At 41.9% G+C, this 15,824-nt stretch overlaps 1 protein-coding gene across 1 annotated transcript; it reads left to right on the top strand.

The window, feature by feature from the left end:
* Positions 1-3,881: 3,881 nt before the first annotated feature.
* On the top strand, positions 3,882-14,627 carry CFAP36 (cilia and flagella associated protein 36). Its single transcript, XM_036379511.2, has 10 exons — positions 3,882-4,017; positions 8,159-8,223; positions 9,139-9,240; positions 9,640-9,754; positions 10,652-10,739; positions 11,455-11,506; positions 12,340-12,466; positions 12,709-12,878; positions 13,286-13,438; positions 14,118-14,627. The coding sequence occupies exons 1-10, from the start codon at positions 3,903-3,905 to the stop codon at positions 14,202-14,204; spliced, it is 1,074 nt and encodes a 357-aa protein (XP_036235404.1). The 5' UTR covers positions 3,882-3,902; the 3' UTR covers positions 14,205-14,627.
* The last annotated feature ends 1,197 nt before the right edge of the window (positions 14,628-15,824 follow it).

The following is a 15,824-nucleotide window of genomic DNA, read 5'->3' as shown; positions in this document are numbered from 1 at the left end:
TAGAAAATCTCCTAAGCTCAGAAATAAAGATCTTTCCCCAAAATCAATACACAACTGAAAGTTATATTGGTTTCTTTTTTACCTATTATTATCATAGATTTGGGGAAACCAGGTTCCCCAACCTCTCTCCTACTCTTATTCAGCAATGACTAAAATGCCCATGCATCTGGCAATTTATTATTTTACTATTTCTAACTGTCTTGTACCCTTATTGATACCATTTCATCCTCCACAGATGCCACCTTTCCTGGTTCAGTGAAACTCCACTTCCAAAGAAAGGTCACAGGGCTTTTCCTTTTTCCTTTTTTAACCTGCTCATGGCTGCAGAACTCCATGCCAGAAGAGATCAGAATAACAAAGCTCACAGGCTTCAGATCAAACCACAGGCTTCACCTTACTGTAGTTCATCTTCCATCAATAACAATCAGCTGAAATTGGACAGAAAAATCTAAACTGTTACAAGGCTTTTTGGAATTCAAGAGGTGCAGACACCACAGAAAAAACAATGGTAAAAGCACTGCAGCAATTACTAAAACACCAAGTCAATGTGTGTGGAGAAAATCCCCATGAAAAGTGTATATGGGAATGAATCCTATTGTTGCTAAATAAACAACAAAATTTGCTTCAGGAAAATACATGAAATCAGGTGTATGGATAGACTTTCAGATAAATGTGTGGGCAAAATGTGCATGGTTTGTGGCAAGTATATCAATGAAAAAAAATCTAAAAAAGAGAAGAAATAATATTCTTGTAGTTCTAGTATCTCTTTTTTCACAAGCTACAAAGAGAAAGCATTAGCTGTTGGACACTTGAGATGCTTTTAAGATGAGATAATTTAGCTAAGAAGCATTATTATAGGAAAAGCATATGCTTGTTATGAGATAATTATATTAGGAGTGGCCTCTCAGGCAGAATGGATTCTGTGAAACAGCCTTACACTTGTACAAAACCTTCAAGTCACAAGAGAAAAGAACAGCTTTATAAAATGAAAGAAAATGACCTAAATAGGAAGAGCTTTAGAAGTTCCTGCAGGAGCTCAATATCCCAGAGGGGAGGAAAATGAAGATAACTCACAATTCCTTACTTGACTTCAGGCACTTCTTCAATGTGTCTGCATTGCTCAGAACCAATTTCTCTCCCAGCTTAGCTTTGACTAAAGTGCAGTGAAGTCCCTGAAGTATAACATATTTAAACAAAAAATCTCCACAATAAATTGTTGCCAATAAGCCCAAAGTGATTAGTGTTTTAATTTTCAACCTTTTATACAGAAGTCACATTTAATTCTGTCTGCTGGACTGAAAGAAAAGGCCTTTGCACCACAGGTTTTCAGAAGCCTGAGCTCAGTGTTCTCTTTGAGGTCAGATTTATAAAAAAAAATCCACCCCAAACTAAAATTTATAAAAACAAACTGGAAAAGTTGCATTAAGTTTATTAAGGTAAAAATATTTATAGCTGTTGCAGTAGTAAGACTATTACAAACTAGGTGGATGGGAGAATTAAAGCCTAAACAAAAGAGTAATTAAAAATAAAAGAGTAATTAAAAATAATACTGTTTAACTGTTAATTTGATAATTGCACTTTGCCCAGTGTCCTTTAAATTGCTCAAAAGCTGCAAAATTATCCACATTGAAGAAATTAGAAGAGATGTAAAAACCACCTCTGCCAATAGCTAAGAAGCTCATCTGCCTCTCTCTCTATTTATAAATAGATAAAAAAATTTGTAAATTCAGCAACAGATCAAAACCAGCATTCAGCAAAAAGAAGTCAGATATTCTCAAGATTCTGGAATTTCAGGCTTTATTATTGTTGTTTATTATTATTGTGCTTGTGAGTGGGACCCACTGGATGTGAAGAGAGTTGGGTGCTGACATAAAGAATTCAGTGGAACACAGAGACTGGAAAGGCTTGACAAAATTTGTCTGTCAGTGTGTGAGTGTATATATACATATATAAATATATATGTGTGTGTATATGTATGTATGTCAAAATATGTGAAGTAGCAACTTGCTCAGAGAAGACAGAAAAATCAAGCAATAAATGCTTTTTGTGATTCAGACAAGGGAGCATTTCCTGCTCCATCTTTTGTATTAGTAACAACTCAACCAGCAACTCCAGTGTTTCCTCTGACATCTATGGACAGAACACGATCACATCAGGCAGTTTCCTGTGAGGTGACAAAATGGATTTGATTCCAGAGGACAGAATTTCCCCATACTCATTACTGCAGCAATTTTTCTTGTAACTGTGATGAAATGCTTTAAATTTTTATGCAACAAATAGGAAGTGAATATATCATACTGCTGATGCTCTCAGACCCCAAAACTGGCTGTAGAAATGGAAGCACTGATGGTGAAAAAAAGTGGCCTGCAAAAGGAAAATATGAAGTTTTTCCAGTGCAGATTCTTATTTAAATGATAATCAGGTCCTTCTCCACAGTTCTGAGGGCATTGAATTGTTACCTTTGAGAAAAAATAGTGAGAAAATAAATTAAATTCTAAACAATTAAATAAAATAAATTACCTGCACTGAAACTTTGGGGAGGTAAAATCTCATTAATGGCTGCAAGAGTTCTTGAGCAAGACCAAGCCTGATCCTGATGTAACAAACTGGAACTGCCACTGCTTGTGGCCATTAAAATCTTTCAAAAAGGATCAAGAGGTTATTTCGGGTGGGTTTTTTTTATTTTTGTTTTTACTTACCAGTGACAAGCACCAGTAAGGCAAGCAATCATCCAGTATTAGGAAGAACATAGGCAGAACATACATTTAAACATTGGGAAAAACTTGTCAGTTTGACAGCGATGCAAGAGATGAGGACAGTGAGAGAAATTACCTTAATTTTAATGGAGAAAATGAATATACCACAACCACCAGCCCTAAGAAATACCCAAGTGGTTAAACATCAATGTAAACCTTCTTACCCTTTGTCTTGTAAATGATTTCCTAATTCCAGCACTTTTAGGTTTTTGCAGCATCACTAAGTTACAAATTATCCGTGTTCTTATGAAGGCCTGAGGAGCTGTTAACATTAGAATTAGAGCACCACCTTCAACAGCTAACAGGAACATGTTATAGTTTGCTCCACAATGTCACTGCATTCTGCACGTGGTAAAATAGGAGCTAACAGGAATTTTCCATCATCTGGCATAATTTTTTAATAAAATTCAAATATATAAGCCTGTGGTGGTGTTCGCAGGGGTCTTAGGATGAGGGAAGAGATGAGAATGTTGACTCCATGTTTCAGAAGGCTTGATTTCTTATTTTATGATATATATTCTATTAAAACTATACTAAAAGAATAGAAGAAAGGATTTCATCAGAAGGCTTGAAAGGAATAGAAAAGAATTGGAATGATAATAAAATCTTGTGACTGACCAGAGAGTCCGAGCCAGCTGGACTGTGATTGGCCATTAATTAGAAACAACCACATGAGCCCAATCCCGGATGCACCTGTTGCATTCCACAGCAGCAGATAACCATTGGTTACAGTTTGTTCCTGAGGCCTCTCAGCTTCTCAGGAGAAAAAATCCTAAGGAAAGGATTTTTCATAAAACATGTCTGTGACATGACCCCAACCTGGACTGCGCTGTGAAAGTGCGGGTGAGAGAGGCGTTAGAACAGCTGGGGCTCTCCGGAGGGCTCGGGGCCGTGTCCCTCATATGCCGGCTGTCCCCAAGCACAGGCTGCACCGCCTGCTCCCGTGCTCCATTTCCCTCAACACTGGCGACTCTCTAATTTCTTCTCTTTCCATTGCTGTGCAGGACCCGCTCGCCAGGCGGCCGGGGATGCTGCGGCCGCTCCCCTCCTCAGCCCCGCTTCCCGGGAATGCCGTGAGGGCGGGCGGCTCCCGGCCCGCGGTCCCGCCCCGTGACGCCGGTTGCCATAGCGGCCGCGCCGTTGGCCATGGCGGCCGGGGAGGAGGACGACGTGGAGTGGGTGGTGGACACCATCGCCGGCTTTCTGCGGGGGCCCGCCTGGTCTATCCCCATCCTGGAGTTCATGGAGCACAACTGCGAGGGTGAGCGGGGCGCCGGGCGGGGCGGGGCGGGTGTCCCGAGGCCTCGGCCGGGCCTGTCCCGGTGCGGTGTCCCCGCGGCTCCCGGGGCTCTCTCTGCGGGAGCGCGCACTCGGCCCCGCCGGCCGCGCTCCCGGCGGGGGCTGCCCGGGACCCGCCGTGTCCCCCCGGCGAGCCGCGGGTCAGGAGGTGCCGTTCGCATCCATGAGCCCGTCCTGGGATTATGGCGTGAGCTCACGGCTGACACCGAGCGAGCGCTGCACCCTGCGGGGCCCCGGACCCCGGCACGGCCTTCAAAGCTCTCCCAGAGCCGGGAGTTTTCCTTAGGAAACCGGTCCGGACAACCGAAAGCGGCATCCGCTCAGTGCGACAGAGAAGGAGAAGGCCCAAAGTGAAATTCCTGCACTTATGTGAATGTTGTCAGTTAAGACGTGAAAACCCCCGTGTTTTAGTGCCTCGCAAGAATTATAGTCAGCACTGTCAGTGGTTACCGGCAATGTTCTGTAGGTGATCCTGTGTGTGAGTTTAGCTCGGAAGCAACTCCAGTTCAAACTTCCATTTCTTCCTTTGTCTTCTTGAGACCATCCAGGCATAATTTGGGGAGCAGCCTGGGTGAAGTGGAAGTAGAGGCAGTGAGGAGGGGCCAGGGTTGCCCGTGGCCAGGGGAGGCCTGTGCAGGTTTGTATCTGCTGAGGGGGAAGGAGGAAATAAACTTTCTGATGCAGAGATTTGGCTAAGTTACTCCTGCTTACAGAACAACTTCTGCTGCCAAAAAACACCAGGATCCTTACAGTAGCAAAGTAATGACAATTTGGGCAAGTCTGAAAGCAGTGCCTAAGCCCTTTGGAAAAAGAAAGGCAGCTTTTGTTTGTGATTCTTGAAAAAAATTGCTTCTCACTTTCTTCCTGAATAGTTTCTACCCCCTCCAAACTTTGCATGAGGCACAGTTGTCATGAGTCCATACGCCTTTCCCTCTTAAAACTGGCAAAAGAAGAAGGGAAAGCTCCTGGAGTATTCACAGCTAGGAAGGGTTAGAGAAACCTAGGCTGGAAGTTTTGTCCTGGGAAGTCTGCCTAAACTTGGAGTGGGCTAAATGCTCTGGTTATCTTGCAAAGGGTCTGGGTTTAGCTGTCGAGGGAATTGATTTATCCCTCTCAGGAGCAATGATCCCTTCTCCTTAGAAGGTTGAGGGGAATTTACTGACAGTAAGAAGATTTGTGGAACCGCTGTAAATTTCCACCTAGCGTGAGGCAGGCTCGTGATGGTCACTGCCTGCTGTGCTGATTCCACTGCCGGTCTGGTACTGACACATTTTGTCAGGACAGAGTCCTTTGCACTCCCAAAACATTTGATCTTTGGGCTGGACAAGCAAATTAACAACACTCTGATTAACTGACGATAATTTGTGACTCCTTGAAAATACAATTTGGATTTTGCTAAGTGGTGTGTGAGGAATTCATTTTAGAACTGTAGTTACTTCGGCCAAGTCCTCGCATGTCTACTTGTAAACTTACTGTAATGGTTTTCTATCTGTTAGGAAGTGTTTGCTTTCTCTCTCTCCCTCTTTCTGGAAACCTGATTAATTTTTTACAGCTTGATTAATTACCTTTTACATCAAACTGAAATTAAATAGAGGGGTGTGTATCATCCCATTTGAGGGGTCCTAGCCAAGATTCTCAGTTTTAACAAGAAGATAATGAGTGTCTCCAGGACATCTGTGTCCCCTGGCTTGTCTTCCTAACTGTGGGGACATACATATGAACCACATACTGCGGTTCTTCAGATCTTTATTCCTGTTGGGCCACCCAAGACTGTGCCAAAACCTTAAGCAATAATGACTACGTGATTCAGAAGCCCTGACTCAAGAGAATCCAAGGTCTCTGTTCCAAGTACTCCTTAAAGCCACTTAGCTGAGAGGAGATGCTGACTGGAGCTTGCTTTACTTGGCACTGAACCTCATCCCCTGGTGTCCCCAGCCTGGGGACAGAGCACAGGGTGTGCCAGCTTCCCACTCTGCTCTGCAGGAGGAACATCCCCTTGGCAGTGCCAGGGAACTGTCACCGAGGGGTGACATCCCTGTGCTTGGGATGCCCAGGGCAGGAGGGGTGGGGGAAAAAGGGACAGTTGGAAAAAGGTGCAAGCTGTGGTCTGCAAGAGCTGGGAGTGATCCCCAGCCAGGAGGAGACAACAGAGGCTGTCAAGTGTCTTCACTCTCCTGAGTTTGGTAATATAATTGTGAAAAACGCCAGTCACTTGTTTTTAAAATTCTAAAAGTTTAATAGTAATGAAATGGTTATTAAAATGGTAATATAATTAGAGTAATAATAATTTGGACCATTTGAATTAGGACAATATGAGACAATAGAGACAAAGAGTTACGGACAGTCTGGGTACCTCTTTCTGGGCAAAATAAGCCCGAAGAAGGACCCACGTTAACAGAGGATTAACCCTTATAAATAACAGCCTGTTGCATATTCATACACCTCATCCATGATGCATAAATTCCATTCAAACACAGGATTCTGTCTGGCCAGTGTCAGCTTCTTCCTCTGAATCCTGACAGCGCCTTAGAGGCAGGAAGAAGTTCATTTCTTCTGATAATGGAGCAATAAATTCCCTTTCTCTGAAAGATTGAGGTGTCCTGCGGCTGCTATCTCAGTGCCAGTCCTTTCTTTAAAAAAAGTATCCTACATAGCACAGTTTCTATTTTAACATTTTGTTATACCCTAAAACTATATTTAACACACTACTAAACAGAATTAACACAGCATTACTTTCTAACACAACACCTATAATATTCATTTTAATATTTGCAAAAAGCCAATCATAAAATATGCATTTTTCACATGGTAGTTGTATAGAACTGATATCTATAATACCTCCCCTACCATTTGAATTTAATCCTAGATATTTGTAAGTCTTTTATTTTAATTTCTTCATTAAAAATTTTGCCCTGTGCAAAACCCACGAGCAATGTTGGTTTTCCAAAGTATGATTAAAAAGCAAGTTTCCCTCTGCTTTTGGGGGAAAAATGAAACGTGTGATTGGATTTCTGTCATTGCACTTCTGTGTTAGAAGGTGGTGCTGCTTTAGGAAGTGCCACCTCAGCTCACGCTGTGCCCAGTCTGGAGTGATGTGGTCTCGGGGCTGTCACGGCTGGCAGAGACCTTGGATGCCTTCAGAAAGGCACTCGGAGTTTGGGTGAGGGTTGCACAGGCATCAGCACCATCAGAGATGTCACATGCACACCAAGAATAAATCACACCAATTTAAGCAGAACTCCCATCCTTCCAATGACTTCAAAGGATGTTCCTGGCAAGTGACTTGTCCAAGTGGCTAATCTTGGAGGGGATTGAGGCAGATTTATTTCTAAGCCTCTGCTTTAATTGCCAGGTTTTACATTACCTCTCTTAGTTGTTGGCATGAAAAAAATGTAAATTAACCCCCACCCCTCGCCCAAACCTCAGTTTTCAGTTCTTATTTTCTGCTTCTTCCACATATTCTGCAGCATGGAGATCATGTGCTTGAGTAGTTCCAGTCAGGGATTTTAATATGAATTTACATGAATATGATGAACATGGTCTATAGTATAGAAATGTCCATTTTTCCTGCATCAGGATAGATAGAATTAAAATAGAACTTAACTGCACCACATTTCCTCTTTGGGTTTTTCTGGTTATGCAGGCAGGGACTCATTTTTCTGCATCACCTTGGCTTCTCACTACATGAATGACATTTAAAAAATGGTTTAAGTCATTAATAAATAAATCTTCCATGTAAATACATGGAGAGTGAGAAATTTCCTGCTTGATGTGTCAAAGAACAACCTTACACAGAATCATGGGGCAGTTCTTATATTAAAACTTACTTTTTAGTGAATGTATCTGCTGAATCCTCAACTTGCTTACAAGTCTATCATGCAGATAAATTTTCCCAATATTAAATTATGCAGCTTAATTTCTTTCAATTATCAAAAGCACACACTTAGCCTGAGTGAAAACACAGGACTTTTAGAAATCATGGCCTATATTTTCATTGATTAATTATATCACCCTGTAAAGGTTAATCTTGCTGGTTAGAGTGTAAGTTAATTTGTGGGGGTTTGTACACTGACTGCAAAATGTTTCTTCTTCCCCCTCCTCAGTTTTTGATGATGAAGAAGAAAGCAAGTTGTCATACACAGAAATTTATAAGGAGTACCAAGCTCTGGTGAGCATTATTCACTATCTGTGCTAATTTCTAAGCAAAAGAAGTTAAAATGTTAAATGAGTATTTAGATGAACTTCTGAATGGGTCATTGTTGTTATTCAGTATTTTTCTATGTGTTATTTAGAAATCCTGGGAGTTGTAGTTGTCATATGCATTTATATGCCTAAAGACCAGGTACACAGAAAAGAAACTGTGACACAGTCACAGCTCTTAGGCTGTTTTACATATTCATCATTAAAATTAATATATCCACTACCTCCAAGATGGTATTTATAAGCTGGATAAAGTTATTTTCTATCAAGTGAAAATGACAACCAGCAGGATGTCTGAGAACACTCACAACTTGGATTTTGTTCACTAACGAGTCTGGGAATTCTTTTGAATTATCTTTCAATTATCAGAAAAAACTGCAGGAGATTTTTGGAGCTTAAATAGCTATAAAATAGTGCATGCAGATTTCTAACACTTTCTGTAATGAGGCTGGGGAATACATATTAAAATATTAAATGATATTAAAAAACTTGGACTGAATAAATACAAACCAGCATTCATTTCTGCTGTGACCTCAAAGGCTTTCAGGCACAGACTGGCAAAAAGCCTTTTAGCCTTTTACTTTCACCAAAAAGCCATGAGGAATACTAGCCAGGAGTCTGGGGAAAAGGTACACGAGTGAGGGTCCTGGAAATTGGAGAAGATACATTAAGGAGCCATCAAATTTAGCAATAAAAATGCTCATTTTGAACAGTTCACGAAAGCAAATAAACCTTGAAATCAGAAAAGTCAGTTATTGTGGTGATTTTCCTTGGAGTTTATAAACCACAGCAGCAGAAAAGAATAGACAGTAATGACAAAAATTCCTCTGATTCTCAGGGAAAAACCTTCGAAGGTAAGGTATAACCTTATGCTTTCTCACAGGTGGAGAGATTACTAGAGGACTACCTTAAAGAAGTTGGAATTAATGAGGAGAAGTTTCAAGAAGCTTTTTCTTCTCCTCTTGCAAAGACCCACACCTCCCAGGTATTTGCCTTCATTAAGGAATGTATGGATTTCATTCTTGATGTTTTCCCTAACACAGCTGGCAGGAGATGAAACCTGGAAAAGTTTTCATGGTGAAATTGTAATTTTCAGTTGAACTGCAGCTGTAAGTTGACACTGGGAAACCCAATTTTATCATAATATTCTAATATTGTCAGAATGTTACTGCAGGCATATTGATCTAAAGACATAACCCACCAAGTTATTTTCCTGACCATGAGCTCTTCTTGGATATCTGGAGAAACAGACAGATAGGAGAATGAAATATAATTATTAAAAACATGCTCCCCAGAAACTGAAAAATCAAGCTAATTTCAAACAGACTGAGCTGGTTAGGATTTCTGTGGGGGTTTAATTTTGTGCATATCTTTCCTCCCACAGGCCATTCTGCAAACAGTGTTGGCAGCAGAAGATTTTAGGCTATTTAAAAAAATGATGGTACAGAAAAATATTGAAATGCAACTGCAAGCAATTCGAATCATCAAAGAGAGAAATGGTGAGCAGTGGTGAATGTGGGGGTTCTCTGAAGGATTTCAGTGTTCTTTTGCTGGCTCTTTAAGCCATGCATAAACGAGTGTGGAAAGCTGGTTCTGCTCCAGTTACAGGAAAACAGCCAGCTGATGGTCCTGGGACAGGGATTCCATTATTTGGTGACAGTGACAGCTGTCTGTACTGTGAGGGTAGCAGATTTTTCAGGTCTGTTTGTCTGAATTTCTCTGTGAAAATTGACTGAGTTTTCTGTTGCAGAATTTTGGTGGCATTTCTGAGTTAAGGCAGTCAGAGCAGTTCCTCAAAAGGAGCAATATCAACAGCTGGAATTCTGCTCCCTGCATGGCAAGGATATTGTAGTGCCTGTTGTGCTTACTGTGCAATTCACACTGAAAAATCCATTCAGGAGGCACAAGTTAAGGCCTTCATCATCCTCATACATGCATGAGAAAGAAGGAAGAGAAAATAATCCACACCCAACTTTGCTGCTCTGATGATGCTTCTGCAAGGATTTTAATCCCGCTCCTTCCATCCATGTCTTTCATTTTACTCACTTCTTCCTGTATGAGTGTTCTTCAGAGAATAATTTTTAAATTTCACCTTTCACATAACAGCTACATTTGGGAGTGGTTCAGGTGGCTGAATTGCAACAGGAAATGCCACAAATGTCAGTGCAGAGCTTGGTTTAACCTTTGATGTCAAAACTTTCATTGCCAGAAATCTTTGCCTTTTTCCTAACAGGATTTAGGACGTTTTCCTGTAGGATCTTCGTGGAAACAGTTCACATGGCTTTGGTTTTGTGAGTGTGATTTTGTTTGGGTTTTTTTTTTAAATTTTCTTATCTGCCAACTGGAGCACAAAATCATTTTCCTCAGAATAATGCATAAATCTTGTTTTCTTCCAGGTGTAGTGCCTGAGTGTTTGACAGAGGGTTCTGATGTTTTTAGTGAAATTGAAGAGGAGGAAATGAAAATACTCAGGGAGGTTCTAAGGTAAGAAATCAATCAGTCCCACTTTGTTATTTTCAAATACAGGTCTGTAGGACCTAACTCTTCCAGCCTTTTGCAGGAAACTGCCTTCATCTTACAGGCAACAGGAATATTCTTGTCAACATCCAGCCTGAGGGAAAATGGGTGGTGCTGGGCAGTGGGTGTGCTCAGGAATATTGAAATAGTGAGGGAGAACTGTGGCTGTGATCTGAGATGTGTGGTACAAATTCTGCAGATTCTCCCCCACTCCCAGTTCACAGACACAGAAACAAATAATAGCAGATTAATATAAATAACAGTTATCTAATATAATATATATAACCATTATATATATATGTAATATATATCCCATATGTAACCATTATCTTATATAACCATCCAGGTTATATTAGATAATGCTGTTTTCCCTCTGGATTCTGGGAATAATTCCCTTCCTGTCTTTAAATTAGCAAATGAAATAAAGGGATAGGTAAGTCCTGGAAATTCTTACACAATTATTTTAGCACAAAGGTAGTTGAGGACAGTGGGCTCTTGTGTGTTTATCCCAATTATTTATTTCTGTTAAGACTTAAGTCATGGAAATATTTTGGATACTGACAAATTCACATTACCTTGTAATTGCTTTGATAGTCCTCAAATATTTAAGCAGTGTTAAATTTCCCTGAAAATCACTACCACTAAATGAGTTTTGAGTATTTCCTCATGTTTATTGTTACAGAAAATCTAAGGAAGAGTATGAAATAGAGCAAGAGAGAAAGAGGACTGAAGAAGTGAGTGTCTTACCTTTGTGTGTGAGTTATGGGGATGATTAAGGAATGCCCTGATATTCTGTCCCAGATCCCTTCCATCAGTGCAATGCCCCACAAGCAGCACATTCCCTGCTCAGCACCTGAACCCTGAAATCCTTTCAGATCCAGGGAGCAGCTGAATTGCTGATATTGTCAGGATCAAAGAGCCTTCAAGGTGTAAGCTGCTTGCAGATGGCAGCACTCCTAATCCCACAGGAATTCCCTTCAGGATCACTTGATGGACAGTGTAGTTATTCATTGAATGTTCACAAGAGAGAACTAATCACCAGCACGCAGAAATCCTCTCCAGGAGACCATCCCTGGGTGTCCATCAGAGTAAACCACAGAGAAAGGAAACTGAATGGAAGTGGGGACTGTCCAAATTGTGGAATCATGGCAATAAACCCCCCCTTGACTGGGAGAACAGGCAGTTGTTGTCCAAATCTCTATAGAACACCAAGAACAGCAATATTCTTGATAAACAAGCCAGATTGCAGAGCCCCCAGTCCAGTTCACCTGGCCAGAGAAGGTGATGGTGTTCAGTGATACATTTTTTGTTAAAAGAATGTTTCAACACAAAATAATTTCATATTTTCATGAATGGTGTGGGGTTCTGACATGAATGCCATGGTTGATCAACAGCACAGACAATTTCTAGGCAGAAGTTCTCAGAGAAGGGCTGGATTGTCTGTAGTGTAAACAATGCAGTTTTAATTGGAAGTTCTTGTGGGAGATTCCTTTGTGTGGACAGTTCAGTACCTGGGGTGCAGTGCCAGGAAATGCAACTCTTGGGTTTGTTTGTTTTCTAATTCAAGGCACGTGCTAAACACAAAGCTCCTGATGTTGCCCACCATTTCCCAGGAGATTCAAGAGAAGCTGGAAAAGTTAAGGAATCCACTGAGGGAGCTGAGGATTCTGAAGAAAGTCCAAAATGCCCATTAGGTAACTTTGGGGGGAGTGCAGTGCTGAGTGGGCAACGTGATGCTGGTTTTAAATGATTCAAGAGTCCACTTGTATCAAGATTTTAAGAACTTGACTGGATAAGGCTGTGGGTAAAGTGTATTTGCCCTGCAGGAATGCCTTCCAACATGGGATGTTTTACTATTCCATGATGTTCTGTTCTGATTATTTTTATCTCATGTATTTCTATTCTTTCTAATTGTTTTCTGTGTAAAATTACTTAGAGGGATCTCATAAATCTACAAAAGAAGACCCCAAACCAGTTTGCCCAGTACAAAAAGGAACTGAAAACTTACCCCAGCCCTCTTGTACCAAGGGGAAAGAAGACACTAAGAAAAGGTCTGCTGGGAAAGGTTCAGAGAACACAGTGCAAAAAGCTGGGGTGAAAGAACCTGTAAGTTAAAAACAAATTTTTAAAAAAGCCAAACATAGAACTAGAATGCAAAAAGAGAGGATTACATGTAGAATATATATTTAAGATAGTATTATATTTAAATACAGAATTTCTGTTACTGTAATCAGCTAGATTGGGGTTATTTTGGGTTTTTTAAAAAACAAATATGTAAACACTCATTCACAGTTTAATTAGCACAAATTCAGCTCATGATTTCTGATTTCAGAGTAGAATTCAGCATTCAGTCCTTTGGTAATTTCTTAGGAGACAGCTCTGATTTGAAGCCTCAACTTGGATTTGTTTGCACCTGGTAATTTTGGAAGCAAATAGGATATAAATTGTGCTTTTCTTGCACAGGACATTGATACAAAAGAATGAATTTCAAAATTTTAAACTTTTTCCCCCAGGATTTATCAGAAAGTGAAAAGCAGCAGCTGAAGCAACGTGAGGATTACCTAAAGAAAAAACGAGACCTGCTGCTGGCTACGAAGAAAGACTCCGGAAATAATGCACCAGCACCCAACTCTGATCAGAAAGAGGAGGAATCCCCTCCCAAAGAGGTGAAGCACTTTCATATAAACCCCCAGGCTTTCACTGCAGGTGTCCATGCTGCTGCTGAAGAGTGGCAATGGGTTAAAAAGAACAAGGGGGGAAATATTTCCAACTTACTGGTTTTGCAGAAGTTTCAGTGATGGAGTTGGCATTGGTTGGCTTCAGCATCATCAACCCTGCTGATTAACTTCAGTTTATGAATGGATAAAATGCCACTTTGCTCCTAGTCCCTGACCTACTGTTCGGGCTCCTCAAATCTCAGGGATTTTCTTTTTCTTTTGCAAATGCTTGAAAACTCCCTGAAAAAAGAGGAAAATACTAGAAGACCTTAAACCCCTCTTACATTACAAAACAATGTAGTAACTATTCTGTTTCTAACCCAAAATCACAACTCTCCTTTATAGAGCAAGTACCTAAGGCTGTGAACTAAAGTCTAAAGTCTTTCTGTTGCCTCAAATATTTTTCAGAGTTGCTGTGCATTTTATTATGCTCCGAAGGTGCTCCAAAATCTTTGTGCCTGGGGAGCCTTCAGCACAATTGCTGAGCAGGAGCTGAACTTGGGGCTCCCAAAACACAGATCAGGGCAGTGGGAGGGCAGGGTGGTGGAGGAGCCCCATCCTTCACCCCTCTGATGCATGGTGGGGCTGCTGGTTGCTCATTGCAGTGTTGTTTTCACTCTGTCTTTAGGAAATATCAGAAGAGAAGCAAAGGCTGCTCCAGAAGAGGAAGATGCTCGCAGAAAAGCTAAAAGAAGAAGTCATTAATAAGCGGTAGTTTTAAGAGGCTCATTGCTGACCCCAGGAACAGAGGGATGGTTTAGAATAAATTATCAGTAAGTGAAGGGATTTCCAATCTTGCCCTGGGATTTATAGAACTCTCAGACAAGCAGCTCAGTACCTGGTAACTCCCTATTGCAAATGCCACTGAACCACACCATGAACACTCATTTTCCAGAGTGCTGGGAACTCCCTGACTGTCCAAGGCTGTGCCATCACTGCAGAGCACAGCCCTGCTCCAGCCCTGAGCCCTGAGGCACCTGCAGAGCTGGGAAAGGAATTCCTGTGGCAACAGCTCCGAGCTCAACATTGGAACTTTTTCATGTCAACAGTGCAGAACGTGGTTCCTTTCACTAGCCCATTATAAACAAATGGCTCTTTTTCAGCTGTGCAGTGAAATAAAATCTGGTTTCACAAGGAAGTGTACCCTCGACCACCTCATTTGTCAGAAAGCCAATGTACCTTGGGAGTCAGTACATTCACAAATTAACTCCAGGTTACAGAGGTTTCCAGGCTTTTGGGGCAGTTTTCCAGGTCCCAGTTTGCAACAAATGCAACTTTAAATAAAAGGAGTTGCTTTAGCGCAAGGCTGAGACTCTTCCCAGCAATTCACTGCCAGAGTAGCAGAAATATTTTAAAGTAAGTCCTTTACTGGTTTGGCTTTCACAGACTCAAAAAGAATCCAGGAGAGGTCACCCTGTGCCATTGGTCACCCCTGGCCACGACAGGCCACAGCTGTCACAGCAAAGAGACAAACCCACCCCTTCAAGTTTCATGGAGTTTTTATTAAAATAGCATTTATAACTGGTACACAGGTGAACATTGGTTGGCAGATGTTCTGTTCTTTCCCCAAAAGTGGCAGTGGAAGGGCCCAGAGAGGAGAACAAACGTGGCTGCCCACGAGGGCAGACAGAACCAGCACCGAGGGGTGACAGCCCCAGGGAAAAGCCAGAGAGAGCTGGGTCTCACCTTCTCCTGGGATTGCAGGCTGGTGTTTAACAGGATATCTACTGCCACTTCAGCCAGTCCTTTCCTAGGAACTGTAAAAATTCATGCCATTCTTGGTTCTGCTGTGAAGCCAGCTCCTGTTTGTGAGTGCTGTTAAAGCTCCTGCTGCACTGCAGCAGCGTTGGCGCCGTGAGGAGCAGAGCAAGGACCGACACTCCTCGGGAGTCCTGGGGAGAACTCGGCTTGGGAGGCTCTGAAGAGAGTCAGGAACAGGGGGTCCATGCTCCAGGTGATGCCTCTTCTGCTCCTCAGGTGAGTGAAGGCACATCCCAGGTACCTGCTGCTTTCATGGCCTGGGAATCTTCTTTACTGATGGAGACAGAACCCACTGGGAAGCAAAGCAGCTCCAGAGTGAGCGCATGAGGATGGTGCTGCAGCTTCTTTACCAGCAAACACTCCCTTGGCTCTGGAGCTGATGGCTGATCCCTCAGAGTCCTGTTCTGGGTGGCCTGGAGCTCTCTGGGGACAACACCACTGTCCCCAGGTCCATCAGAGCACCTGTGTCTTGCTCACACCTTGGGAAGAGCTCACCCACTCCCTCTGGGATTCCATCCAGTGCTATGGAGATACTTCTGAAACCTTAAACAATATCCTACAACAGCCACATTGA

The sequence above is a fragment of the Molothrus ater genome, chromosome 3 (assembly GCF_012460135.2).
Source record: "Molothrus ater isolate BHLD 08-10-18 breed brown headed cowbird chromosome 3, BPBGC_Mater_1.1, whole genome shotgun sequence".
NCBI classification, from domain to species: domain Eukaryota; kingdom Metazoa; phylum Chordata; class Aves; order Passeriformes; family Icteridae; genus Molothrus; species Molothrus ater.
This window is presented reverse-complemented; position numbering and strand designations above follow the sequence as displayed.

Coding starts and splice junctions, on each gene's coding strand:
- CFAP36 (XM_036379511.2), top strand. CDS start 3,903: ATGGCGGCCGGGGAGGAGGACGACGTGGAGTGGGTGGTGGACACCATC. Junction 11,507..12,339: donor AGAGAAAGAGGACTGAAGAA/GTGAGTGTCTTA, acceptor TTCTAATTCAAG/GCACGTGCTAAACACAAAGC. Junction 12,467..12,708: donor AAGTCCAAAATGCCCATTAG/GTAACTTTGGGG, acceptor AAAATTACTTAG/AGGGATCTCATAAATCTACA.